We start from the raw sequence: 27750 nt of genomic DNA on the forward strand, positions 1-27750 counted from the left end.
TGCAACTGAATTAATATATTAAGGCATTCTAAATTGATATTAGAAGATCAAAGCATCCCACTGTAAAGGTGCATATATCTGTACTCCCCATTCTGACCCAAAACAGTGCAATGCTTGATACTTCCTGGAAACTGCAATGGTTTTGTTTTTTTTTTCTGTACAATTCAAACTAAAGCTCTATGATTTACAGAGACATAACTTCCCATAGAAGTATTTCCAAGTGGCTCCTTGGCTATGCAGACCTCAGCTCTGGGAGCAGATCATGACAGGCATTAGCATCAAGAAAGCAACTCAGCTAAAATAGCACAGGTAGATAAATTAGGTTCTGTAGTCGCACAGCGAAGAAAATGCCATGACACTGTAACTGCAAGTCATCAATTCTTTCAGCACTTCATAAACAGCAACAATATTTGGAAGATGACGACCCCTGGTCTCAGTCAAACGGTAGTAATGATGGGGTAGAAAAGAAAAGTATAACAAAATCTCAGATAGAAAAGGTACTTTCTTAAAAATCTGCTCACAGCTAATGCCAGAGATGTACTRGCAGAACAGCCCAACATCACTTTATCAGCATGCATAAGGGACTATTATTCTCAGATCCCTCATAATAACCACCAGTGGTTGGAAAACAACTTCTGAGGACAGGATTCTTGGAGACTTGCTTTAAGCTATATAAAGTTTCAGAGGGCAGTGACTTGACAACTGCCTTAGTATTTAAAGCAACAAATAGTATAATTTTATTTAAAACTTTCTACTGAGGGGAGGATAACTGAGCAAAACTTACACAGAATGTGCAGCAAAACCTAATAGGATTAGCAATGAACAATTCCAAAATTTTTTTTTTAAAATCGAGCTTTCAAAATGTTTTTATGAGATACTACAGATTAAATTAAAATTGTGCTTTTTAGGGGTGTGGGTGTGTGTAACGAGCACATCAAAAGTTCTGTTTCAGGAATGAAGCATCTCAGCAGATCTCCATGACTGGACGAAGGGCAAARGGAGTCAAGTGTCCTTCTGTAAGCAATCCATTTACGATCCAAAACATTCACAGCTCCTGAATCACCCCCACAGAAAACATGGTTGAAAAGTAGACCACTGCCTGTGATAAGAGCTATTGTTTTTACTTCCTGAATGGCTTTTGGGACAGACCCTTTTAGAGTGGTGAAATCTCACAGGAAACATTAGGCTGCAGTTAATTCTGTAACATACAGCAGGTACCACACAGATTCTTGGGATAAAAGGTATTGTTTTTCTACTGGTCAAAACATCCTGGGGGGGAAAAAAAATCACATTTCAGCAGTACTAAACTACCAGGCTTAATTTAGACTTTATCTGAGATTACCATCAGACCAATTTMAAAAAAAAAGCATTTGTAAAATGTCTGTGGGAAAGTGGATCTGAATTGTCTGGGTAAAATAATGGAAATAAGTGCATAATAAAAACAAACTCACCACTTAATCTAGAAAGAATCCCTTCCCAATGACTGCATCCACACRAAGCTTTCTACCCCAAAATATCCTACTGGCTGTGGTAGCAGTAGGAATGTTAGAAGGTCCAATATGGACAAGGATCTAAGCATTATCTGCAATTAACACTATGCTGTTGCTTCTAAATGTCATTTCTACCTTGCAAAAAAGTTGTTATTCTTGCTGGAAAATAAAGGTGTCTGTGCAGCAGTAGACACATACATGTTTCAGCTASATCCTCTTCCCTATGTATTACTTGGCCAGTGTAAAATAAAGGAAGACCACACATTTCCACACCAAAGCCCAACCCTAAATGTAAAATTTTCCAAGCAATTAAATGGACTGATTTTAAGTTATTCTTATAAGAATCCAACAACTGACTTCTTTTAAAAATAGAAATTTAAACCAGGGCCCTTATGTTTGCATTTAAGAGTCTCCAAAGGGATTTTCAGAAGCAAATTAATCCCCTTACTGCACAGTTATAGAGCTGAGTCAGTTAAACCATGGACATAACTTCCTTACTGCCCATGTGGCACCTCTTAAACAAGTTAAGATATTCACTTTTGAATAAATAGGAAAACAAACARTTATAAACTTTTTTTCATTACTTTGTAACGACATTGCTTGAGTGCATTCAACTATATTTTGCAGAATTTAAAACTAGTGACAGGGCAGACAAATAGGAAACTCTAGTTTTTCATTACTAATGATCATCGACTTCTCACTCTGCTTTACTTCTCTAAAATTCTCCCATTCTAATGATTCCTCAGATCTTTTATTCTACTTGACTTTTTTTCCAGCCATTTTGTTAACTTTTTTGTCTTGTCTTGCATGTGATGACCTCTATGCTTGTAACTCTCATGGAGTGTCTTCATGTCCCAGTGACTGGAATGGTCTGACATTCTTCCAAGCTAGTTGGCCAATGTTTGTATGCTTTGATTTCCTCTTTAACTACTCAAGTCTGTGGTGAGCCTGAAACTTTTCCAGTTCAACTGCTGCCAGCTCTGACAGAAACCATAATTTCCTAGCTTTTTTGTTTGTTTTTTTTTTTCTTATAAAGCAGTAAGATGGACAACTAGCTTTTGACTTAACAGTGATTTTTTTTTTTTTTTTTTTTTTGCCTTGTCACCTCCATTGGAACTCAGATAGTTATGGTCAGTCATTTAAAAGAACATCAGAAAGACCACGACTAAAACACTTAAGTGCATAAATCAGAGCATTAAAAAGAGGCCACAGAACCTCTTGGGGATTCAGGATCTAAACAGCCTTCTAGACATTACAGACTGGAAAATACACAAGAGTCAGCTCTAGTCATCCAAAGCAAGACTTAACAATAAAAAGGAATGGGCAGACAAAACACAAAGTAGCTCAGCAATTCAGCTGTTTACAGATCTTAGTCAATACTCAAATGGAAGCTTTTTTTCATATTTCCACATCTCAATCTGGCTACAACATTGTCTTTGCAATGGCTGACTTAAATATTTTTTTCAACTTCAACGAAGTTCTTACAAAAAAGACCCAGCCTTTTGGATGATAGGGGGTTTTGCATGATGTGCCTATGGGCTGTTGAACAGACTCAACAAGCTGATGTACCAAGGAACACAAACCAGTTCCCTGATGTACCAAGGAACACAAACCAATTACTTCCCTGCAGGAATGCTTTCAAATAGGGTTGATGACATCATATTGCAAGATGTTTATATGCTGTTACAGACATGGGTTAAATTGACATTTTCCTTGAGAGGCTGAGTTGCCTGAAGAAAGAGACATGAACTGACCTTTCCTTGTACTGTACAGAGCTGACTGACCCTGTGGGATGGGAAAGACTGGGGATGTCATATGTCTATTTCTTTTCAATTTTAATTTTTTACTTGCAAGGCTCCTCTAGAATCTGTAAAGTCAAACTGCTGTGATACGGATTGAATAAGTGTTCAACAAGGTGGGTTAAAAACTGGCTGAACAGCTGGGATGTGGTGAGCAGTGCAAAGTCCATCTGGAGGCTGGTTAGTTATTGGCGAATTTCAGGGACTGGCTGATGCTGGGGACCCTCTAATTTCCCAACTTTTTTAGCAACACACGTGAACAGATGTAATATACCTGCAGCAAATCCAAAGGTGGAGGTGGGGGGATCACTTCACATTGTGGAAGGCAGGTGTGCTAGTCAGACCACTGTTTACAATGACTGCAGTCAAACACTGGAACAAGCTGCACCACAGCTGATCTCATCTCTTTGAGACCCTGGAACCTAACAAGAACACTATTCCTTTCTAGTGACCAAGGATTTCTCTGCTCCAGGCTTATGTGTGTGTCCACATGCATGAGTTTGAGAAAACGTGGGCCCATTCATTTACTTTCCTGAATGAAGAAGTGTATTTGTGATTCTCTATATTCCATATAGACATAAAACATATCATAAATCCTAAATTCCTAAAGAAGAGTAGGAGGACAGCAGAGACCAGAGCTCWAAGTGGATATAGGTAGAATAATATTACCTTTGCGACCTAACTATCAATAAGTACCATTTAAAAGAATATACCTAGATCAAACTGAAAGAAAGTAAATTTTAGATTAGATATGAGGAAGAAAATCTTCACTGTGAGGGTGCTAGTGCATGGGAACAGGTTGCCCAGAGAAGTTCTGGATGCCCTATACCCTGGAGTGTTCAAGACCAGGCTGGACGGGCCTTTGAGCAACCTGGTCCATTGGAAGGCATCCCTGGGGATGGCAGAGGGGTTGACATGATACTAAAGGTTCCTTCCAACCCAAAGCATTATGTATTTGAAATTTTCTTTTCTGTTTTGGTTTATTAAGACGTGTAGCTTTACTCCTGTATTTGACTTTAGCACTACAAACTGTGCCTCCTTAGTTCCACTCAAGGAAACAATGGTTGAACAGTACATAAGCTGCTGGAATGAACCAGCAATACAAGAAGAGGACCTAGTTTAAGTTCGATGATGAAAATTCCCATTACAGTCTCTGCAGTGAATTCAGCAGCTGTGTGAACCACAAAGAATGTCTGTTTTACTTATTAGCTGTTTACAGAGTGTCTGCAGCAGTGTGATTTTCAGCACAGATGCAGGGGCTGTGTACTGAGTGTGTGACTGAAATATTGACAGGAGAAAGGAATCAAACAAGCATATCTATATTACCTTGGTGCTTTCACATACACATCTCTCTAAACTGGAGTACATTGCCTGTTTCTACAAAAAATTGCTGGATTGGGATTTTAACATGTCCAGGAAACACTTCTGAGACCAGCTGCAGATATAGCAAGATGCCCCTGCAAACCTACAAACTGCAGACACAAGCCAACAAGCACAACATTATCTCACACCTTCTGTTCAAGTGAAGTGGCCAAGCCTACAGAAGACTTCACTTCTACACTTTTATTCAGAATCAAAGGTTATTTACATGTTTATGGTGTGCTTTATGAACACACAAGCTGAGTCTTCCTAAAGATGTTGATAGTTACATAAATAATTTAACCTCCAAYAATATTTTCTCTCTAACCTCTAATAATATCTCTATCAGCATAAAGTTGTCCTTTATTCCTAAGTGGTAAACTAAAAACAGTATCTCAAAAATTATTACATTTTATTTTACTTAAGAGTTGTAATATACCTCAAGCAAAAGACAAAAGTTCCATTATGTATTTGACTAGTTATAAATCACTACATTATTTTACCCATACTTGCCATTTAAAAAGTAACTGACAGGTAGTTTTGAACAAGAAAAATAAATTTTAAAATATCAGCTAAAAACACTAACTTGCAGGAAAAAAATGGTCTACACCAATAATCAAAGAAGTTCTTCTTTAAGCTCTTTAAAAAATTATCTAAACCAAACTGTTAGAACAGAGGAATGTGAATTACTAAACAAACCCTTCAGTAAACATTTCCCAGCTGCAGTTTTCAGCCTCATACCAAGTTAAAATGTGGAGACTCCATCTACCTTCTGCAAAACTATTAAACTTTAGAACTGAAGCAGCATTATATTACATACATGACTCCCAAACATAGTCACTGAAAACAAAAACCACTAGACATTTATCTCTTAAAAATAAAAAAGACACCACAACTGGCACCAGTCTGCAATGCAAGAAAGACCATGTGATACTTAGACATTTGTGTATTAGTTTAAAAATAAGCTAGATAAGCATGTGATGAGTGACAATTTTGTACTTGACCTTTGCTTTAATAGCTCCTTTTCACAAAGTCCACACAGACATCAACAAAACTCCTAAAAAAAAAAAAAAAGCTAAACCCTTACATCTCAACCAGTGTGTTGAAAATAAACCCTAAAACCAAAATTCTACATAGAAAAATAAAAACCAAATGTTTTGAAGGGCAAATTCAGAAAAAATCTTTTTGTCTTCAAAAAAGCTCTTGAGCTCTAAATTGAGCTCTTGTAAATCAAGCTGATGAAATTCAACATGTTAAGTTACACAGAAGCTTGGGGTGTATATTTCCAGTGGGAATATTTCACTCTGCCCAGCAGGCAAGGAATTTGGAAATTCAAGAGTTCCTCTTTCCTGAGGCTGACCAGGCCTACAGGATTGCACAGGAAATTCTTTTAAGTCAGGAAATGAGGATGCATTCTATATGGGACAAGAAACCTCTCATTTAGGGTATTACTTTCTCAAGTGTGAAACCACAACATTTACCTCTGGAGTAATAAAAGTCTCCACCAGCTATAAGCAAGTCAATAAAATCCATAGTGTTTGCATCTAAATCCTCATGGGCTTTTTTGTTGCTGTTGATATTTATTTAAARTATCACAGAGTCACAGAATGGCTGAGGTGGGAAGGGACCTCTGGAGGTTTTCTAGTGCAAACCCTCATGGCTCAAAGTAGGAGCAACGAGAAGAGGTCCAGATTGCTTTGATGATCACTAAGGATGGACACTCCACAATCTCTGGGCAAGCTCTGCCAGCGTTCAATCACCTCACCGTAAAATAAGGTTTTTTTCTTAAATTTAAATAAAATTTCTTATATTTCAATTTGTGCCCCTACCTCTTGTTCTGTCCCTGGAGACTGCAAAGAACAGCCTGGCCCTGTCCTTGTTAGGTCTGAAAAGACCTCCACAGCCTTTTGGCTGGGCCAGCTCCAGTGTCCTTTTATGTCTCTCGTACCAGAGAACCCTGACCTTCACCCTGTACTCCAGCGTCTCACCAGGGCAGAGCAGAAGGATCACCTCCCTCCACACACTGGAGATGCTCTGCTGAGAGCAGTTTGGGAGGCTGTCAGTTACCTATGCAGCCTGATGTTTATTCAAGCACTTTTTTTTTTTTGTGAAAACAAGCCTTAAAAATGTGATTTGCTTATTTTAAACTGAAGGTAAGGAGATGTATGGAACAGAGTTGCATATTTTAGGCCTAAGCTTGCAGTTAGTTTTATGTTTTATCTAAATATATATGATGGTGTCAGTGGTGATACCAAGTTTTAGGAGCAAAGCTGTTAACCATATTCCTAGTAACAAAACACATTTTCTTAGGCTTCTTCCTCCACTTCCATTTTGTGTATTCAAGATGCAGAGTGAAGACTTGAGAGTCCCCAACCACTCCTGATGTAGAGACTGAGAATATCTCTAAAAATAGCCAACCAACAGTAATTCTGAAAAGAGTAATAAATCATTGTAATTACTCACGACCAAAAAAGGTAAAAAAATTAAAAATTGARTTTTCATTTACCACTACCCCTCCAAGAGCAACCATTCTTTACCCTGAAGTCAAAACCAAATATGGCAACATCAGAGAAAATTTCTCTGCCTCAAAAAAATCAGACAACTAAACTCCATTTGTAAGGATAAAGCCTGYTTTAAGTAACACTGACACAATCCCACCAACAGGCAGTCTGGTTTCTTGACTCCTTGGGAATGATATGCAAACAGGAAAGCACCAGCATTCAGACTTGCAGTTGTTTCTGCAAGAAAGGACATTAATGAGAATCACACACAAAGTTCCACTTTCATCATGCCAGGACTATTTAGTTTGGATTCACATTTTTGCTATACAGGACGAGTCCCTGAAGATGTAAATAAGCCAAAAGAAAAAAGAACAGATTAAACACAGGTCTGAAGACTTGTCTCCTTCACATGATGATCTGCATGACTTAATGCTACACTGCTGACTGTAACTGTCAAATTTAGGCTCATTCCATACAGACCTTTCATGTTTGGAAAGATGGTTTATGCAAACACGAGTCAGGAGCTCCATCAAACACCTGACATACTGATGTAAACTTTAATTTGTGGGAGTTTTATCTACCAATACACTCCATARGGATAGAGAGAAACATCTCATCTTAATTTTCTAGACACAGTAGTTGGCGAACACTTGACTGAAGCCTTCTGTACATCTTGCTACACACCAGAGCAGAAGGGAATAGAGAATACTTGTACAAAGTCTCACTCCACACTCCTCAGCAGAAGTAGCACACTGAAAAAAGTTACACAACTTTGGTTGTAGTCTAAATATGGATCTAACATATTATTTTACTATCTTTTTTCTTCCTCTCAACTGAGTCTGGTCTTCAGGAAAACAAGGATGACAGTCTGAACAAATGAACTAATGGGTGATCTCTGTAAAGATAGAAGGAGCGTGCGAAAGATCTTCTCTGGTCAGGGAATTAATCCAGTTCAGTTAAYATCAAACACAACTATTAACAGTTGGGGTGGAACCAACTCCAGGCACTTCTCAAATCTGCACTTCTGCATTTGTATTTCTCTATTTGAAAAAAAAAAAAACAAACCAAACATCTTCTAGGTTAAAAACCCAAAACAGACGTGGCTTTCCTTACCATCACATAATTGGTATCCAGTTGACAGAGAGTGATTACCTTTTGTTTGCCCTGACTTTGCAAGTCCCTCCATTAAGTGCAGTMCTGCTGCACAGAGCTCTGCAGCAAGGGTGTCCAGAAACACCTCAGCATTTTTCACGATGTGCTGAGTACCCTCAGTTTCTAAAGCAGCAACCTGCCCAGAAATAGATGATCCTGAAGGGACCTGAAACTCACAAATTTAATTTCATCTGTGCTAGCAGATGGTTAGTAAAAAAAACACACGTGATTTATTAGATACAATTCATCTTGGTACAGTGGAAAGAAAAACCTAAAACAACTAGTCAAAAGAAAATTTAAAGCAAATATTTCAACAGGTTTTTGTTAAGGCTCCCTATTGAACAAAAAGTTGTGTGCCCACAAAAATTTACAATTATTGCCTCTATTGCACCATCAGGGGTAGGGGACCCTTCAAGTGCCTCTTTTGAACTTATTTACTCTTGGTATAAACACTAACTCTTCTAACATGCATCTTGTAGTAAAAGCAAAAGGAGGGGGAACACAGAAATCTGCTCTTAGCATCTTACWTTTTTTTTTTAGTCTCCGAAGCACAAATAAAACAATTACTCAATTCGGTGTAACTTGTTCTTACAATCAGGAATTTGATCTTTTTCAAGAACAACAGTCAAGAATAATAATACAGAAAATACACAAATTTTGAGACTTTTCAATAACATTAACAAATTAAGAACTAACAGAGTGAATGTAAAAACAAGGGTCTTGTAAACTAATAGGTTAAAAACTCACATCTTATTTGAAATTTAGAATAATTATCAGAATTACAGTGTTAAATATTTGGGTTTTCTTTTACCCCYCMAAAAAAAGCTATATGAAGAAAGATACAATTCCATACAAAACATACGAAATAATATTTATAATCTTGGAACATGTTACAYTGGATTTTATTCCACCTATTATCTTCCAAGCACAATCTTAATATTCAACTTTACAATTATTATTTGCTTTGATGTTTTAAAAAGTTCCTTGTCTTCAGTGTTTTTGCTCTTATATTCCATCTTGATGATCACAGTTGAAATGCCCTATCCCTCCCTATTTTTCAAATCTTACAAATTCATACATTTCAATAAGATTAGCATAAACATATGCCATGGTGAACTTGATAGATAATAAAAAAAAATCAAGATTTTCTTGAAGCCCATACATCTTGTTCATGGAAAACTCTTTTTTTTCATTAAAATTCTCTCCAGGTCAAGTCCAAGAACAAATTAAAGCACAAGACATTTCTCAAATCTGATTCTTATTTTTACACCTCCCTTAACACATTTCCTTGTCAGGTCTCCCAAAAAAATTCTACCTTGATCTGAAAGGGCACAAGAGACACTTCAATCAGACCCTTTGACAAGATGTTTTCTTTTTTGGTGACATCTAAGAAGTCATTCCAATGCCAGCAAAATAAGCTGTTATTATTATTAGGCAACCAAAAGTTACCCGATTCTGCTGATGAGCAATAAAGGCATGRGCACTTAGCCTTAAACACTTAGGTTGTATAACACTTTAAAATAGGCCACTAAACCACCCAGAATTATGAGTACATAAAAGCCCARGCATTTCTCATACTCACATTTCAGCAAGACAGTATTTTTGAAAAACAATGGATTCTCTGGTGCTTGTCCTCTTTTTCTAGTTTGGGGGTTTTTTATGTGCAAAGCTGGGACTAAAGGCAACACAATATCAATTATAAGTATGACACAGGAGCTCATTTCTCAGTCTTTACTGTAATCTGAGAAATGAAAAATGTTTCTCAGTATKTTGTCCAGATTTCCCTTAGGAAATACATATGTGGGCGTTAAAAGAAGGGACGCAGATGAATGCTCTGCTCAACAGGGAGGAATTTATCTCCAGCCTCAGAGAGCATACTGATGTCAGAATTACGGATATATGAAATTGCAAACAACTTCAAAAACAATCTCTTCTCAGACAGACTACAAAATGTAACTTGTTGTGCAATCCAAAACCACTTCTGCAACTAAGCTTCTGCCAAACAGACAGGCAGGAAGCCRCCTCATGATACTGTGCTAACCTGTAATCAGATTCCAGAAGGTTAAAGGTGTCACTTCTTCTGAACTAGCCTTCAAAACAATCAGGAATACGGCATTAAAAGGAATGAGCTGAAAGTGCAGGAAACTACATATGGAAGTTACATAAAATGAAATCAAGCTTGGTTCCCCCCACTCCTAGATTTTCCCCCCGTGCAGTTTAACTTGAAAACTGGGGATTGTGCTAAACCCTGGTGATCTTTCTCTTGGGTTAAGTCACAGAACTGCGCAGTGTGGGAAGCCACTTAGTGACAGAGGAGCACAAAAATGCCTGGAGCTGCCCAAAGTTTTAACAAGATGACGCAGTTGGAGCATGTGATTACTGCTGTTTTGCTCACTGACTTGCAAGTTGTGTGGTATACTGGAGTTTAGAGAATTGCACAGTGATTCCTGGCAACTTTTATGAGTCTTACTAAGTGTTGTAAATGAACTGTGAAATAGCAAATTTTCTCAAGATGAGATGTAAAAGAGCAAAAGAAATTGTATCAAAGTGCRTAAGAAGAAGGTCAGATGCAAATTTTGAACTCATGGTGGCACTATATGTAGAAAAAGTTAAAATTTGTGAGGCTGGAAGGAAATAACCTGAGGGAACCAACCATGCAAAAATGGAAACAATCAAAACAAACAATATTCTTCTAACTCAATGCAGAAATAATTCAGCAGACTTGACAGAGGAATTTTTTATGACCCAGAAAAAAAAAAAAAACAGCTGTAGAATTTACATGTATTTAAACAGCATTTTTCAAAAACTGAGAGCTCACAGAATTGCATGAACACAAAACTGTACAGCAAGATTTCAAGGCCAGTAGTGCTCAAAGCCAGKGTACAATGTGTCATCACGATTTCTGCCTATGGCAAAGAACTTTACCAACATGCACCTTCTGACTCCACTGAAAAAATCTCACTGCATGAGGACTGCATATGACTGAATTATGAGAAGGGCCAAATGTGTGATGCAGATTTAGATGTCAGTTTCCTTTGACATCACCAAATAGCACCACTGAGGAAAAAGGTACAAAATTGCATTGTCACAACAACAAGGAAATTAAAAATACGCATTACATTACAGCAGGCAGTGTTGGAATATAGTACAAAATTTCCAATCTATGCCATTCTGAATAAAGAATAAAGCCAAAGAAAYAACTATTAGAGGAATAATTCTTAAGTGTCACAGGTCAGCAAACTTAATGAAGGATTGGCCAAACATTCTTAGGAAGACAATAAGATGGATGCTGTTCATCAAACACATGCTTCTCCTAGAGCCATTCTAATGGCATTAAACAACAGCAATGAAAAGTACAATCCGAGAAATGAATACAGGTGTTTGAGTCATGCAACAAATGATGTCACAACTAYGAAGGCATTTGATGTACTAGTGAGAAAAGTCCTTTAGAGAGTCTAGGAACTCTATAATTATTTTTTTTCCTTTTAAAATTACTCTTGGCAGAGGATCATGCTCTAATCTGCACAGGGAAAGTACAGAAGCCCAGTTCAGGATTATTTTATCATTGAAAAAGACAGCATGWCATCCAAGAAATTCATATCCTATAGCTAAGGGGTTTCACAAGTTCTGTACTTGAAATCCCAGGGATAGAACTGAAATTCAAAGAAGTGAGTTCAAGCAGCGAAGACTGCAAAAATGAGAAAGAATGGACATTGTAAAGACATTAATGATGGCAGAAATGATGATGGTTTGTACAAAGCTGAAAAACAACAGTCTTAAAGCATAAACGGAAAAATATTTTTTACAGGTAAATACTTAATGAAAAGTTTCTATCCTAATTATATATTCAATACAGGTATGCAATATTAATTTTTTTTGTATAAACATCTTCCTTTTTGTGAGGGACCATCTTGAATTCAAGACCATCTTTCTTTCAGGTTAGCATTGTACCAGATATTTACTCTAGAGGGATCTGCAAAACATCTACATCATATTCACTATTCACCAAAGCAATTTTGTATAATGCAGATCAGCACAAATGGCAGAAATAGCAGAGACAACAGGAGGAGAAATTGAAGATATCAACAGCTTCCACCTTCCCAGCAGCAGGAAGGAATTTATCATACTGAACTCCAGATAGTCCAACAAAGCTGACCAGGCCTGATACTTCTGTGGAATGAGAAGGAGCACAAGTCCCTCCATCAAAACAGACAAAGRGTCTCCTCCTGCCCTCAGCTGTTGGTTTCCATGAGCAATTAACCCCTGTAAGTTGCACCAGTGGATGGAGGTTTTAGCACTGAAGGTGATACAAGTCCACCCCACCAAATGAGCWGCAGAAGACAGAAATCAAGCTACTCAGGAGGGAGGAAACTGTCTTTTSCTGACCCAATCCACTTTCTTTCTTTCCTGTTTTCTCAAATGACCTTTCTGCATAAGCTGCTCAATGAACTACCTAGTAAAACACATCAGTTTTCTCCATGAGGAAGCTCAGGTGAGTTGGCACATTCTCAGCAATGGGGCCACCAAAACAAGACAGGCACACAGAACAGAAATGACTGCAAGCACAACAACTGGCAAGATCAGAATGAGAGCCACACTGACATATCACCACTTTATAATAAACAATATGATTTTCCCAACTTTTCAGTGAAATAGTTACCATGAAGCACCAAGAGATTTTGTAGCACTTTTTGTACCAAATTATTATATATAATTTCATATTCCTTCTACAAATGGAATTGTAATAATTGCAAGAAATTACTAATAACTGAAAAAGAGAAATCTTCAGAGAGTGTCATGAATATGCTATTTAAATATCTAATTATGAAATAATGACCTTAGATGTGAGTTACAGTAAGTTGCAGTGGAAAGAGACCTTAGGCAAAAGAAGTAGATTGTTAAGACTTTCTGTTGTAAACAACTGGTTTTCCTTTTCCCTCAGTTACAGGAATGTGGTTTCTGCAAGTTTTGGACTACTAGCTTTTCAGATTTTATTATTAAAATTAAAATGCCTAGATACACACAACTATGTCATCCATAATTTTCTATCATGTAAACTGTTTTCTGAATTGTGCCCCAAAAACCCAGATTGATATCTGTTACATGCACATTTGAAATACATGCTGGGTAGATAATAGAGCTAAAATCCAAAGATAAGAACATGCAAATACCAATTAAAATACAAAAAAAAACTGCAGAGGTTTCCTTTCAAAAACACATATAGTACCTTTCCAGACTTTCTACCTTCCCTGTTTTCTGAGGATAACTAACATGATAGGCTCTAGCATGTCACTTATGTCTGAGCTAAACAGTTATGAAAAGTGCCCATTTAAATATTATAAGCTAAGACAGGGCCAAAGTAATTATATAGCTTCATATTTCCTGAGGACTTGACTCTAAACATTTACCTTGAACTCAAGTAGAAACAAATATAATATGTGGTCATGTAATTATATACTAACTGTATTATTGCAACACAAAGAAATACTACTTTGCCTCTCCAAGCATAATATCAAATGCAAATCAAAACATGTTTTCATCTTGTATTCTAAAAATAAAACCCTTCTTTTRGCTGCAGTGTCACTTACATGAGTACATTGAAAAGAAAAAAATTAAAATATGGAAAATGTGTATGTTATTAATGAACAAACTCAATCAGGTAAATTGAAGATTCATCCTTGCAAGACCTCAGTCAAAGATATTTGCAAAATAGAAGCAAATTTGTAATTCAGACTCACTATTCATTCAAAATTGGGACAGCAGTATTTTTGATGGCAATTAAAAAACATTGTGTCATAGCTGGATACACAAAAATATACAAGCAGTTGCCAAAAAAACAAGTCTATCACTGTCAAACAGTAGGTGATCCAATTTTTCACATACCAGAAGGATTTTCATTTTCTATCTCTATATTTTTCTCTAGAGATAACTTTGTACTAAAGAATAGATTTCAGTTCACAAGAGCAAGCACAGAAAGCCAAAGAAATAGCTGGTCTGCTGAACTGATGAAATTATTACTGWAATATCCCATGAATTTCAGCACAGAAAGGCACTGGCTTCACATGCTCTCACACTTAAGCCACAACATCCTGATCTGAGAAATCTAAAATATTTTGCTAYGGTTTCAAGATGGCAACTCCAGAAAATTTCATCCCTGTTACAAAGAAATCAAAGGTGATGTGAATGCACAAAGTGCATTTTCAAAGGTGGACCCACAGGCGCAGGTGATGTTTGCTGAATGCCACRAAAAGGTAGAAATTGATCTCAGACAGTTCAACTAGCCAAAAACCTGGACAGGCAAYAAAGGTCACTGCAAGAGCTCAGGGATTTAACCATCACAATGAAGGCCTCTTTTTATTTAACAAACAGTAATTTTTWACTGTAATTAGAAAAATGATCTAGTGGATGCTAGTAGAACTTTGTACTACTTTGCTAAATATCAATTTTAAATACTCTTTAGATTGGCTAGACCATATTAAGGTATAATGAGATGTGTATTTCACTGACAAAAACCTGCAGCAGCATCCTAAAGTGTTCCCAAGGACTTAAGTATCTCTTCATGGAGTATCTTATACTGGCAAAGGAATAAATACTATTCTGACTGGATTCTACACATTTGGCAGCGTGATGGCATCAAATGATGCAAAAATTATTTCAGAAGCAAAAATTATCCATCAGAGCAGGCAAATAGACCCCTGTGCTTCTCTTTTTGATCTCTCTGTTGGCAATCCTCTCATTTTTGAGATGTTACTGCCCTCCTTACATACTGCTCTCTGGGGAAGCCTACTGGTATTTCTTGTTCTTTGGACATCTCACCCAAATGCAGCAAAGGGATGGAATATGATCTCCTTTTAATGCCAAACGCAGCCTGAAATGGGTGCTGATTTAATAAAGACTATCTATAGCAAAATGAATTCATGCATACCACCAAAAATTCTCCAGACCTCTTACCAGCATTATTTTACCTTTTTTTTTCCACAACCTAACACCTCACAGGTATCTAGTTAATGAACACAAGAAGTAAGGAAGGAGAAAACCAACTAATGCTGTGAAGCTTAAATGTGACAAAAGCTAAGTGAATCAAGTATTTCAGATAACCCCATTTAAAAACATATATAGAGTCGAACACATTTCATTAAAGTTTATGGCCTTTTTTTTTGGCACAATTTAAAAAAAAAAACCAACAAAAACAAACACACAAAATTCCAAAACACAAATTATCTACACTTTCATGGCCATACAACTCCAGAGTTGTAGATATTCAACTCAGTATATGTATTAGGTTATATATTCAAACCTAATACCAACTAATACCTACACAAATACTGAAAAGAAATATACTGAAAAATTATTACATGATCTCATATAACATTAAAATGCAACTCTTGGAAAAAAATCAATTCTCATACTCCCCAATTTAAAAAACTGAAAAATCTGCTTACAACAGAAAATGATGAAACAAAAGAATTTCAACCTTTCCCAATTCATAACCAGAGAGTAACTGGTAGTACCAGGACTGACAAGAGCAATGCTTCAGCTTATTTTCTAATTCTGAACTTTCAGTCAATTGATTACTTAACAAACCAAGTTCTGTATGTAGAAGCACTTTCCTGCGGGTTTTTTTTCTGCTAGATTTGGATCCCTTGGCAGCTTAGAAACACTTTGAATAACCACTATTAGAGGACTTCATAACATGACTTAAAACACCCCTACAAAACTAGCAGGATGCATCAAGCTTCTAAGCACTGTGTTCACTCTCAACATAAACTTTGCTAGCAAGGGCTGTCTTGTGAGGAGAAAGGTTGCAGTTCTTCAGTGCTGAGAGTAACAAGCTTGAAGCGTTACGTTTTAGTTAGCATTTAAGACACAAAAGCAGATCTGAAAATCTTTCTGTGATGCTGATCTTCTCMAAGACCCTCCAGCACTGCCAGAATAATCTAGTCTAATGTGTGCATGTACACTACCATGTTTCTTTTGGTTTTGAATTCCATGGTCAGTGTATTTTCATTCTTCTCTAGCCAGTCATTTGAGCAGTGCAGCAGYTCACCTACTCCGGAGGGAAGCAGAGAGGTAGAAACTTCAAAAATAATACAGAAAGCACTTCAGCAAACCTATGTGCAAACCCATCCAAAGCAAATTCTAGTGAGGGCTCACATTCAGGTGACGTTATATTTCTCTCATGCTTCCCAGGGCATCCAGAAAAAACACAAATAAAGTCATATTTGAATGTATGTGAGTGGTAAAAAGGGAGTTCAAGTCWTACCAACAATAAAGATACATGAATCATAGTCCAAGCTACAAAGCAGATACAGAATTAATTAACATGTGGAAGAATAAGTCTTGATCCCATTAAAGGGAGCTGTCTAGGTGGCTACATGGGTTATGAAACTGGAACTAATGAAGATGAGACCGCAAAGAGAAACAGATTTTTCCCTAGACCTAAATTAAGCTGTATTGCAAAATTAATTTGAGAACATTTCTCTTTCTTACTTCAAACTAACAGACAGAATAATCACATTAGGATATTAGTTTTAAAATGTATGCCTTTTCACTAAACAGCATTTAACATGCTTTTCTACTACCATTACCTGGCTTGTTACAGTAAGATGATGATCTGTACAATACATGCTTATGACATAAATAAAAGTGAAAGAGATTTAACCAGATGCCCTTAATTCAAACCAGAAAATTACTTTGTAGTGCAGGAACAAATCACTGTTTCTAGGTTCAGATCTACTAATACCACTGCAGAACTTACTAATATTAAGACAGGCATCTGGGCACCGTCACAATCACAGTTTTTTAACTGCCTATTTTAAAGAAAAAAAAAAAGAATAATTGATCTGGAAAACATTGGAAAGTATTTTCTAAACAATAACAGAGAAAGCAAACAATACAGGAAGAAAAGGTCACATTTCTTAGGGGAAGATTACGGAGGTCAATCTACAGCTTGTATGGGATACTGRGATGGTATGGACTTTTTATATCTCTGACACATGGCAAAAGGAAGAGTCACTAACATATCTTTGCACGTCAAAGAAGTCTGGTAAGTGTCTTGTGTCCCCATTCCAGTAACTCACCACAGACTCTGCAAACATACTTGGAAACTCTGAAACATGTCACTCCTGGGACAGGAGCTTTTCTCTAGAGTCATGGTCTGTTGACAGAAACCACCAAATGTCATGGTAAATTAAACAGATAGGTTGGATTTCTCAATAAGAAAACAACAACCCTCAGGACAATCAAARTTAAAAGTAGGAAAAAACTGTCCATTACTTTAAAAATAAAATAAAATAATAAAAGTGCCAAACTTGAATAAGACCTAGGTCCCTGTAAGGGCAGAGTTTTTGGAGACAAATGTGCCTCTGTGCGAAACCTCTGAGCTGGCTCACAACTGACAGGAGTAGCACCTAAACTTCACAGATATTCCATACCTAGTGGRGTGTTGTTTTGGTTTATTTTTAATTATCATTACTACAGACTGCAGATTGTAGTGGAGACACAACATGTTTGTCCCTTGATGGGACAGATCTGATTCATGCAAACAGCTGAGGACACTCATGTGCAGCAGCAGTCTGGGCAAAACAAAAGCAGAGTACATACGCAGGCATGCCTTTGTGCGTGGACAAGTAAGGAATTAGTTCACAGCTTTACAAGAACAGAAGGTCAGGAAATTCTTTTTTTCTCTATCTCTGAGAGAAGAAGGAACCAATAAAATAAGTCTCAAGTCAAAATTACAAAATTTGACACCATCTTGAGYTGAGAAACAAAGACATCTCTTAGACCCATATGACTGTGTCTTAACAAGAAGCATTTTTGGAGCCTTCCAAAAATTAAGTGGTCCTTCTGAACCCTCAGAAGAACAGCTCCAGCTGGCAGATGTCCACGCACATAAAGGAATTCATCCTACTACRGAGGGAAAGAGGYTAGCGTGAGCCAKCAAAGACTCYAGTGCTTTGGGGAGGAGGAATATASAKGCTCCAATAAGCCTTTTCTTCCCCCACAGAATAGGCTGAGGTTTCATTAAAAGCCCAGCTGGAAATGGCAATTCAGCACCACCTGTCCCAGCCCCGTGGCCACAGCCAGGCCCTCAGCTGTGCCTCCATAGCYGCTGTGCACCAGGAGCCCCAGCACAGCTCAGCCTCTGCTCCCACAGCTGGCCTGAGCCTCAGCACCATGGCTGCCTCCAGTCCTGCACTCCTCTCCTCACAACTGTGTTATCTGTACTCTTCTCCCCAGGTCTGTCTCTGCCTCACACCCTTTGGATCCAGACCGGAGCCCTTGGACACACTCAGGCTGTGGGTGGTAATTTCATCGCCCAGGCTCATGGTGTGACTCTTCCAGCTGGCYTGTGCAGGGCTAAAAGCTGGACTCAATGATCCTTKTGGGTGCCTTTCAGCTCAGCACATTCTGTGATTAGGGAATTTATTATTTACTATTTTAAGACCACTTAGTCTGATCCAAACTCACCTCCGTAAAGAGAACTCTCACCTCTTAATAAAGAGCAGTGTACCAAAAATAGTTTTCAAAGTTTTCTTTGAGAAAACAACTCAGCTCCAATGTGGTGTTGGTACTAAAAATTGGCATAGCCAGACTACAAAGGCAAAGATGATAAAATTAACACAGTCAAATCACAGTGACTAATACATTCTGTGTCTTGTTCTTAATTCACTACATTTTTATCTTTTCAGAAACTGCTGAGCACTGCTGCCTTTCTAAAGCTACACTTCGTTTTTCAAGCCCAAAACAGTACCCAAAAAAGCCACCTACAATAGACAGGTGGAGAGGCTGGAGAGAGGGAAGGGGAAGAGAAAAAAAGAAAGCACAAGAATTTGTATTTCCAGAGAGGAAAGCAGGCAACAGATAACACAGATTGAGACAGTAGTTAATTTAGGTGTCTTACACAACTAATTTGTTTGTTTGAAGCTTTAAAAATGCCTTGGCCTTATAAAGTCATATTTTTTGTTCTTCTCCATGAAACAGATCTGTTATTGTGGTTTCCAATATTGTTTTATACTGTCTTATGGTAGAAAATACGCGATATATTGACCTGAGAACTGCAATAACAACTAGTATTGTTTGTAAACAATCAGTTTCTAAAGGAAAGGGTTTCTGAGGGTGACTTCTTAGATGTTAACAGTCTGCARTTTGATCAATTTGAGAAATAATTGTTTTTTCAAAACCCAGTATAAAATACACCTGTTAAAAATATATAAAAAAAAWTCAAATAGTTGCTACCCTCATCAGCCATGTAATGCCAAGTGTACCCTACACCACCCTGTTATTAACCTCCATAATTAGACTAGTAATAATATGATATTAGAAATAACAGTATTTCTAATTTTTCTGTCTTAAATTCATTACTAATTACATCAAAAGACATGAACAAGACCATAACTCAATTAGCTTACAACCTTGACAACACTGACAACTAAAAAGATAATAAAACAGTAGATTGTGATAAATATTAATGCACAAGGAAAATTTATACCATCTGAAAGTCACACAGCCAAATGTAAAAAAATGGTTTTAATAATGAAAAGTATTTAGATGGGCACAAACAAGATGTTGGCAGGAAAGACAATAAGGGAAAGAATTTTGAACATTTGAAGCAACTGCACCAGAATAGCTTATATTCAGACTTCAAAACCAATCCATGCAAAAAAATGCAGTTTAAAAAGGCATTATAATTCAGTAATATGACAAAAYGTCACCCATGTATTACCAGAGGAAAAAAAAGTAACCACACTAAGCCTTGAACTGGTATTCTGAGCTAAATAGCATACTAGGTTTCACAGCAATTCTATGAAGGCCACATTACTAAAAGACAATGAAGTAAGAAAGAAGAYAGTACCAAAACTCTTCTACGAAATGTTTATGAACATGCTAATCTAAACTCAGAACTAAGTGAGATGAGATACACCACTTTTTTTTCATTCTATGCAGTAAGTTCATACCTACCTGGGACACCTAGAACAATGCATTTTAAATTTTACCACCAGGAAAATTACGACATAAGTTGAAGAAGATGGGAAAATCATAAGAGGACTTGTGTAGGAATTTTGTTGTTGGTTTTTTTTGTTTTTTTTTTTTTAGTAAACTGACAAAATGGAAGCATACCAACTGGTGTCAATAAAAGGAAAGCATCAAAGGAAGGAAGATTAAAACAGAATTCCTCAAAGTAGGAGTACAGAACAGAAAAAATGTTTGCAATCTTGTGGGGAAGTGGGCATCCAGAATTGATTGATAAGAGAGAGTAGCTTGCTCAAATGAAGACAAGAATGAAACAGATACATGATGACTCTTTACACACAGGTTAGAGAGGCAAGACAGAAATAGCTATATCTAATTTAGCCATTAACACATCTGGGCTGACAATCAGATCAGACAGGTCTTAACGACATTTACAGATCATGAGTTACCAACAACATTCTGGAACCACCATCTTAGAAATCAAAATAACATTGGGGAAAAAACCCTATAAATGCTCCTTTTTTCTCGAAACCAAAGAAGCAAGAATTTATTTCCCAATATGAATGTAATTTAACATTTTAAATTATTTTAAAGTGGTCATCATGCCTCCTTCTGTGTAGGTTAGCARTTGTACATGAGACCTGCAGAAAGAAATAAATGGAATTCCTCCACAGTACTGAATGTTTGGAAGATTCTTACCCTGTATTGATGGAAATTATTTCTATCAGTGGATTCTTCCTAATCTTTGGCAAATCCAGTCGAGCTCCCCCCAAACGTTTTCCATTATCYTTTTTCTGACCCAGCAGTCTCACAGAATGACCTTCAAATTAAGAAAAAAAATGCAGTCAATAGAAAGAACAAGTCTCATCATAGTTGTTTTGATTTGCTCTTCTTCAGAAGTGGTGTTTATATTTCAAAGACTGAAAATGAGAATGAAATGTARTAATATATTTCCACCAGCTGGAGCATTTATAAAAAAGAGACACTGACAGGTAAAATAAATAAYCTTAAAATGAGCAAATTATTTCATCCAATTATCTTTTCACACTTGCACTTTCTGTCTATATGATTCAAATTACCTAAGCAGTCTCATTTTCAGATTCTCTAGCAAATAACAACATAGCAAAAATATTGAACTTGTATGGTGGGATTAAAAGATTCCTCCCCAAAATTCATTAAAACTTTAATTAGCAGGTAATAAACAACTAAATACTTTTTTAGCTTATTATATGGAGAACCAACACATTTCATGGTTACCTGACTGTGTAAGTCTGAGAGAAAGTGCTGTGAAGCATATCCTCACATGTAGTGAGTCAGCCTAAGCTGACTACCAATATTTGCAGTTATTCCTCCCATACCAAGACAACTGAAAGTCAAAAATCTATCTCACAACTACTTTCCTGAAGCCATTAATACTCAGAGAGTAAAATACAAATAAATTCAGCTGCCTACAATAGTACATCAGTCATACCAATACAAGTCCTGTACTTAAAGAGCACAATCAATTGGCAGGAAGAGAAAGCATGTGTCTRTTGAACTTGGAAAACTCCTTGATARTAAAGCYTACAGCTCAATSGCTAAATATTTCAGGAAAGAAAAWAMCAACCYTTAAATARGAGRGAGGTGAGAGGCATGCATGAAACTATGAAGTACAAGTTGAGCMACATCTAGCACAGCAAAGCCTATAACTAAATCAATTAAAAGCTGTGTTACAACAAAGCTCCTAGCTTATGTTACCAACAGCTATTTATAAAATTAATTCCTTCATCAGTCAAAGCCTTTCTTCACTGCCTGTTTTGAGGAGTCATAAAGTAATTTTTTAATAATGTGGCATTCATGCTCTGAGTTTATTTCTATGATATGACAACAACAGCCTGGGAAAAAAACCCCAGCTGCTTATAGAATAACATCTTCCTTTTTTAAGATATATAAAAATTCTCAATCAAAAATGTGATCTAATGAACAAGGGAGCAGGAATGACCTSATAGCATAAAGGTTAATACCAATAAGAGACATAATGGTTAGTGGCTAATACTGATAGAAGACATCTTAATGCTGACAGGAAACAAAAGGCATTACTTCCGCAGTCGCATTTGACGAAAATTTCTTTACATCCTGCAGTGAATTCAGTAATATGGTGCTTGTGCTACTAGCATTTGCTAAATTATTCACTTCTACCTTTTCCTGAGAATAACAGCAATATCCTTGTCTCACAATACCATCAGTTATTTTCCAATGTAATGCTTCATCGAGGAGAAACAAGTATGGCACCACTTTGTTTACCTGTATAACAAAAGTGAATGCCTTACGTAAATCACAAAAAAACCAAACTAGAAGTAGAGAACATTCCTTTTTTTTATTTCTTAATACTGTGGTTTATCAATTAATTGATTAACTGGATTAAGCCAGTTTATCATTTTTTTCAATATTCAGCTGTATTCCTGTTAAAGGTGTATTTGGATTTATGGCTGAAAATACAGTGGAACAATTCAYAGTAATCTTAAAATAATCAGGCTTAACAACAACAAGTTACCCAAAACTTAAAACTCACATGCTTAGAATTGGGGTCAAACCACCATTCTTAAGTTTAAAAAACAAAATGAAAACAACAAACCACAAAACCAACCTGCCCCCCTTCCCAAATAATATCTCAGAGCACAGAATCTCCTCATCTCCTTAGAACACAGATCCTCACAAGGAAGAGCCATGCGAGTTACTGCTCTCTAACAGGAATTTAGCTCACACTCTCCCTTYCTCATACTTGAGAGCATTAATCTAACAGGCAACACAACCCACCCTCCCCCCAATAAAAAATCCCCACAACATTAGGACATTCTAGACATAGAATATAACTTATAGCGAGAATTAGACTTCTCCTATCGTCAGAATCTTCCTTTATTAAGGAAAGAAACCCCAGCTCTGTGACCATCTCCCACGTGATCCACTGAATGCTAACACCCATCTCAACCATGTGCCTGAGCTCAAGAAATGTATGGCCTGGCAATCAAATATGGCAGCATATTCTCACATAAAATACATTTCCCATATACCTACTAAATGACACTGGAGTATCAATTAATAAGAGGATTACAAGACCTGTGGGGTACTCAAGAATAACATCCCTGCACTTTTCAGTCCAGACACCAGAGGCTAAAAAAATGCTTTACTGAGAGACAACTTTTAGCAGAGTTTAATGYTTCCAGAAAGCAAGCAGTACACGCACATCCAACTACTGTGACTTGTGCTGCAGGCACACTTAATTACTTTTCTTATGAAAAAAACCCCTTGGTTACAGTATTTGTGACCTTAAATCCTTTTTCCCCTACTCCATACAAGTACTATTTTGTTTAATTTTAAGCAATCACTAAAGCATCTGTTTACAGAATTGTTACTATTATTAAACCATAACTTGATAAACACTGAATCATACTTTTTCACATGCTGTAAAACTTTTTTCCCTCATACTTATTTCAAGAAAACTTAAAAATAAACATGTTGCCATCTTCAACTAGGAAAAGGATAAATAACTTTTTTTTTAGATTGTCTAACCAGCATCATTAAGCCCAGACCAACATCAACTGAAAAAGTAGGAAATTTAAATTTCATGACCTCCTTTCAAAGCTTAGAAAGGGACAGAACACTGCAATTAAGCTTTGCTTCTAAAGCATTTTATCACATTTAGTTACCTTCTCTGTGACTTCACAGGTTGTGTAACTTACCTAGGCAAGCAGGTGTCCCAAACTTAAAAAGAAGTCTTTCTTTTCATGTTTGTTTTCTTTCCTTTTTTTAAACTTTTGTACAACATTTTTGAAAACTGAGTTAATCACAAGTCTATTACCATAATGATGACTGCTCCATCTCAGATATCAAACACCACTCTTTTTTTGATGGCTCACTCTATGAAGCAAGCTTTGAAACACAGCTTAATGACAAACAGATCTAGTCAGGTTAGATGGGAGAGCCTAAACAATCTGGGCCTATTAACCTCTTATGCCATAAAAATAACTTTTCTACTTCCACATARTCTACTAGCAGATAAAATTCCATTAAGAAGAAAAACAAAACAAAACCCAGAAAGGTTAATTAGTAGTTTAGGTCATGCATTAGAGCAGTTTTTCACTAATTAGTAGATAATTAATACAGATTACAACATAACAGAAGTACTAACCAAGTCCAGCAAGGACACTTGCAGAGTAGAATCCTTCACGGCAAGTGCAAATGAAATCAAGCTAGGAACAATTTAAAATGAATCAGAGCTCTCCAGTTTTCAGAACTGTTTAAAATTAAACTCCTCTTTATACAGAAGTCAGTAGACACAATTCATATTACTTGGCACTGTCTGCAAGAAGCATGAGGTTGGAACGAATTAGGGAGAATGTAAAATCCTATTGTTAGTCTAAAAAAGGGCCTTTAAATGTGTCTAATTTGATAATCYAGTATCCAAAATGAAAATATTTTCRAGGTATTTATTTTCACTTGTTAAAAAGGACACCAAAAATAGCACAGTCTTAATGGCATGCAATGTATACCTTTAATCATAAATGTATGTACGTGCTTCAGGACTGATGGAGAATGGCCAATTTTGAAATACAAATATATGAAGGRAACAGGTAATGGAATTTCTTTGCCATAAGATTAAATGTCCTGTGAACCTCAGGCTACCATCAAATCCCTATGACCTTGAACTGCAGAAGCACCTTAATGATATTAGAGCAAACAGATTCAAAAGGGACTGGTATTTTCCTAGTTAATTACAAGAATAAGTGAGRGGGAAGTGGCCTGGCTTAGTCAATCTGAGTCAACTTTACCTGGCTATCAGYATCATATCAGATATTAGTAGAGCTATATTGTGTTTAAAAAAAACAGWTGGCTTCACTCTATCCATAGGCTGGCACCCCTCAAGAACTGCTGGGACATTATATCTGTTTGAAAGTGAGGACCCACTGAGGGTCTCTCCCCATCCCTGCACACCCTGCTGGAGCTACAWGGTGTGACTGTGAAACACAACTACCAGCCAGACACAGATTTCTTAGCTGTTAGCTCCCAAGTTCAGTGAAGATATCTCAAGCAGCTCAAAACCATGATCTTACAGAAAATCCTCAAAGATKCAGGAAGCCCCAACCTTGGCAGCAACAATTTCTATTGTTTTCTGCTTGTTCTGTGACCCATTCTTTCCCTTTCCCAGTTACATCACTATGCTTAGAGGTTATTCACCATTTCCTGAAAGACACTTTTTTCCTCATTGCACAGCTGCCAATGCACCGTTCTGCACTCTCAGATGTCTCTCACCAACCTGTCGGATCGTCCCCAGCATCTTCAGGGAACAGGATTAAGCACTATTTCATGTACTCTTGCACACATTTCCTTCCACCACTGTTTGGCTTTTAATGAATAGAGAGCTTCCTTTTCTCAAGGTTAGCAGTGGAAAAAAATAGCACATAGGAGCAGTGYARMTAAGGAAAGGAAGGTAAAAGTGTATGAAGGGAAAACAAAGTAATACATTTCTTCAAAGAAAAAKGAAAGGAAGAAGTGTAAAGAAGAACCAAAAGCAGTAATAAAATGTGAAAGAAGCATCAAGCAAGGGCAGACCATAAGCTCCTCTCCTCTTTTCTCCCTGCCCTGCAGCACAAACATGCTGTCCCACAGCAGACATGACTGATTTAAAAGGAATTCCCAAGCTCCCTAGAGCAATCACATGCTGTCAGACACATACAAGTGCAAAAACAAGGACACTAATTGGTTTAGGACTTTGCTCTGTGGATGCTCCCACCCAAACCAACCCCAGCTGGCCAGCAGCACATTGGCATCCCTGAATGTCATTAGTGGCATTTCCAGTCTTAAGTAAATASAAAGCAAAGCAAAGCAAAGTCAAACCTAACCAAAAGGTATACACCCTGACCCAGGCCAAGCAACTAATATAAATTATTCCTCTCCTAGATCAGCAAAAACAGGAATGTTCTGTAGCAGTCAAATTCCTTCAACTAGTGAAGGCAGGACCTGGGTCCATTACAACAGAGAGGGGAAAAATTCAGACTAATGCTGTCAGAGTTAATGATTTTTCCTCATGTGTTGCTGTACCATGCCTTGGGCAGGGCACTCAGTCCTGTTAGGATGCTGACAGCAGGTGTTTTGTTTGATCCAGTCTGTGCACTCAAAACTCTTGCATAAAAAGATTGCCTTCCACCCTATATCAACTAAAAAATCTTCACAGAAATGTGCAGGTATTACTAAGCATACAGCACATGTAACTAGCTTGAAATACAGAAACTACTAAGAATTGCACTTGGAATTAACATCCAACAATATTACTTCTTTGGAAGACTCTGGAATTTGAGTGTCACACCACTGAAGACAGGAGCTTTTAAAAATTCATTTYATGTAACTTCAAAAACAAGGTATCAGTTGAAAAATTCAGCAGGTGTCCCAGATTGCTAAAATTTACACACCACTTTCTCTCCATTAAACATGCAATGCCTCTTTATTCTTGGAATGTCTCCAGTGTATTATCCAATCATAACAATACCTGTAATCACTACAACCATACTGTACAACAAGTCATACAGAAAAAGAGGTAACTATTAATAAAAAATTACTGTCCATGTAAAAATTCCACCAAGTTAAATTAAGAATATAAGTATTCAAGAACATTTTTGACACATCCATAGTACTTTCTCACAGCAAAAGCACTTGAAATGCCCTATTAAGGCACTATTTCTTTTTTAAGGATTCAACAGCTTCACCCTACGTATTCTGAGATCATACAATGTTATTGTCTTTCTGAAAAAGTGCCTGAACATTAAACCTCCTGTGAGCTCAAAATGCCAGCTATAATTCCACAGCTCAGAAGGACAATACTAAGAATTGACTACAGGAAGAGTTCCCCTGACCTTCTGTCCTCACCTCTCTGTGAAGAAATGTATTTGATTAGGATCAAAGATTCTGCTCAAAACCTCTGGAGATCCTGGAGAGAAACTTCCAAGGGAAAAGACATTTTGAATCAGATAAAACAGGCTGAGTTCTAAGGAAGGAAAATGCTGAAAGGAGGATTGTCAGCCAGCTGCAGCAGCACAAGTAACTTGCCTAATGTTTTGGGGTGTGCAGGCTGAACAGAACAAATTTAGCCTTAGAGTGAAACACTGAGCTGAGCTTCTCACTGTTTGCAAAAGCAAGCTTTTATTAAATTCCCCTGGTCTGAACGAGGTACTCCTTACATTTACCAGCCACGAGGATTCTGTAACAGAGCTAAATCCAGCTGAGTCTAACCAACGTGAATAGGACAGAAAAATAGGAATGTTGTAAGATAGTCATTTATTTAAAGTGAGGAAAAGAGCACATATGGGTCTGGAAGAAAAGGCACCTTTTCCGTGCACATCACAGGCTCATGTAACAATGAGCAATTACAATTTTGCTACAGAGATTTTCAATCTGTACCCCCCAATTGCTTGTTTTCGTCTTCTGTTGCACTATTTATCTCCC

At 37.1% G+C, this 27750-nt stretch overlaps 1 protein-coding gene across 2 annotated transcripts in view; it reads right to left on the bottom strand.

Annotated features, from left to right (window-relative positions):
* CDKAL1 (CDK5 regulatory subunit associated protein 1 like 1) overlaps positions 1 to 27750 on the bottom strand; it is a 378644-nt gene that overhangs the window by 214828 nt on the left and 136066 nt on the right. For both annotated transcript variants that reach the window (XM_057377905.1, XM_057377904.1), the window contains exon 7: positions 20974 to 21094. In XM_057377905.1, coding sequence (XP_057233888.1) covers positions 20974 to 21094 — 121 coding nt within the window. The remainder of the gene's footprint in view (positions 1 to 20973; positions 21095 to 27750) is intronic.

Source organism: Malurus melanocephalus, unplaced genomic scaffold, assembly GCF_030028575.1.
Source record: "Malurus melanocephalus ecotype Western Australia unplaced genomic scaffold, MMel_1.1 scaffold_332, whole genome shotgun sequence".
NCBI classification, from domain to species: Eukaryota; Metazoa; Chordata; class Aves; order Passeriformes; family Maluridae; genus Malurus; species Malurus melanocephalus.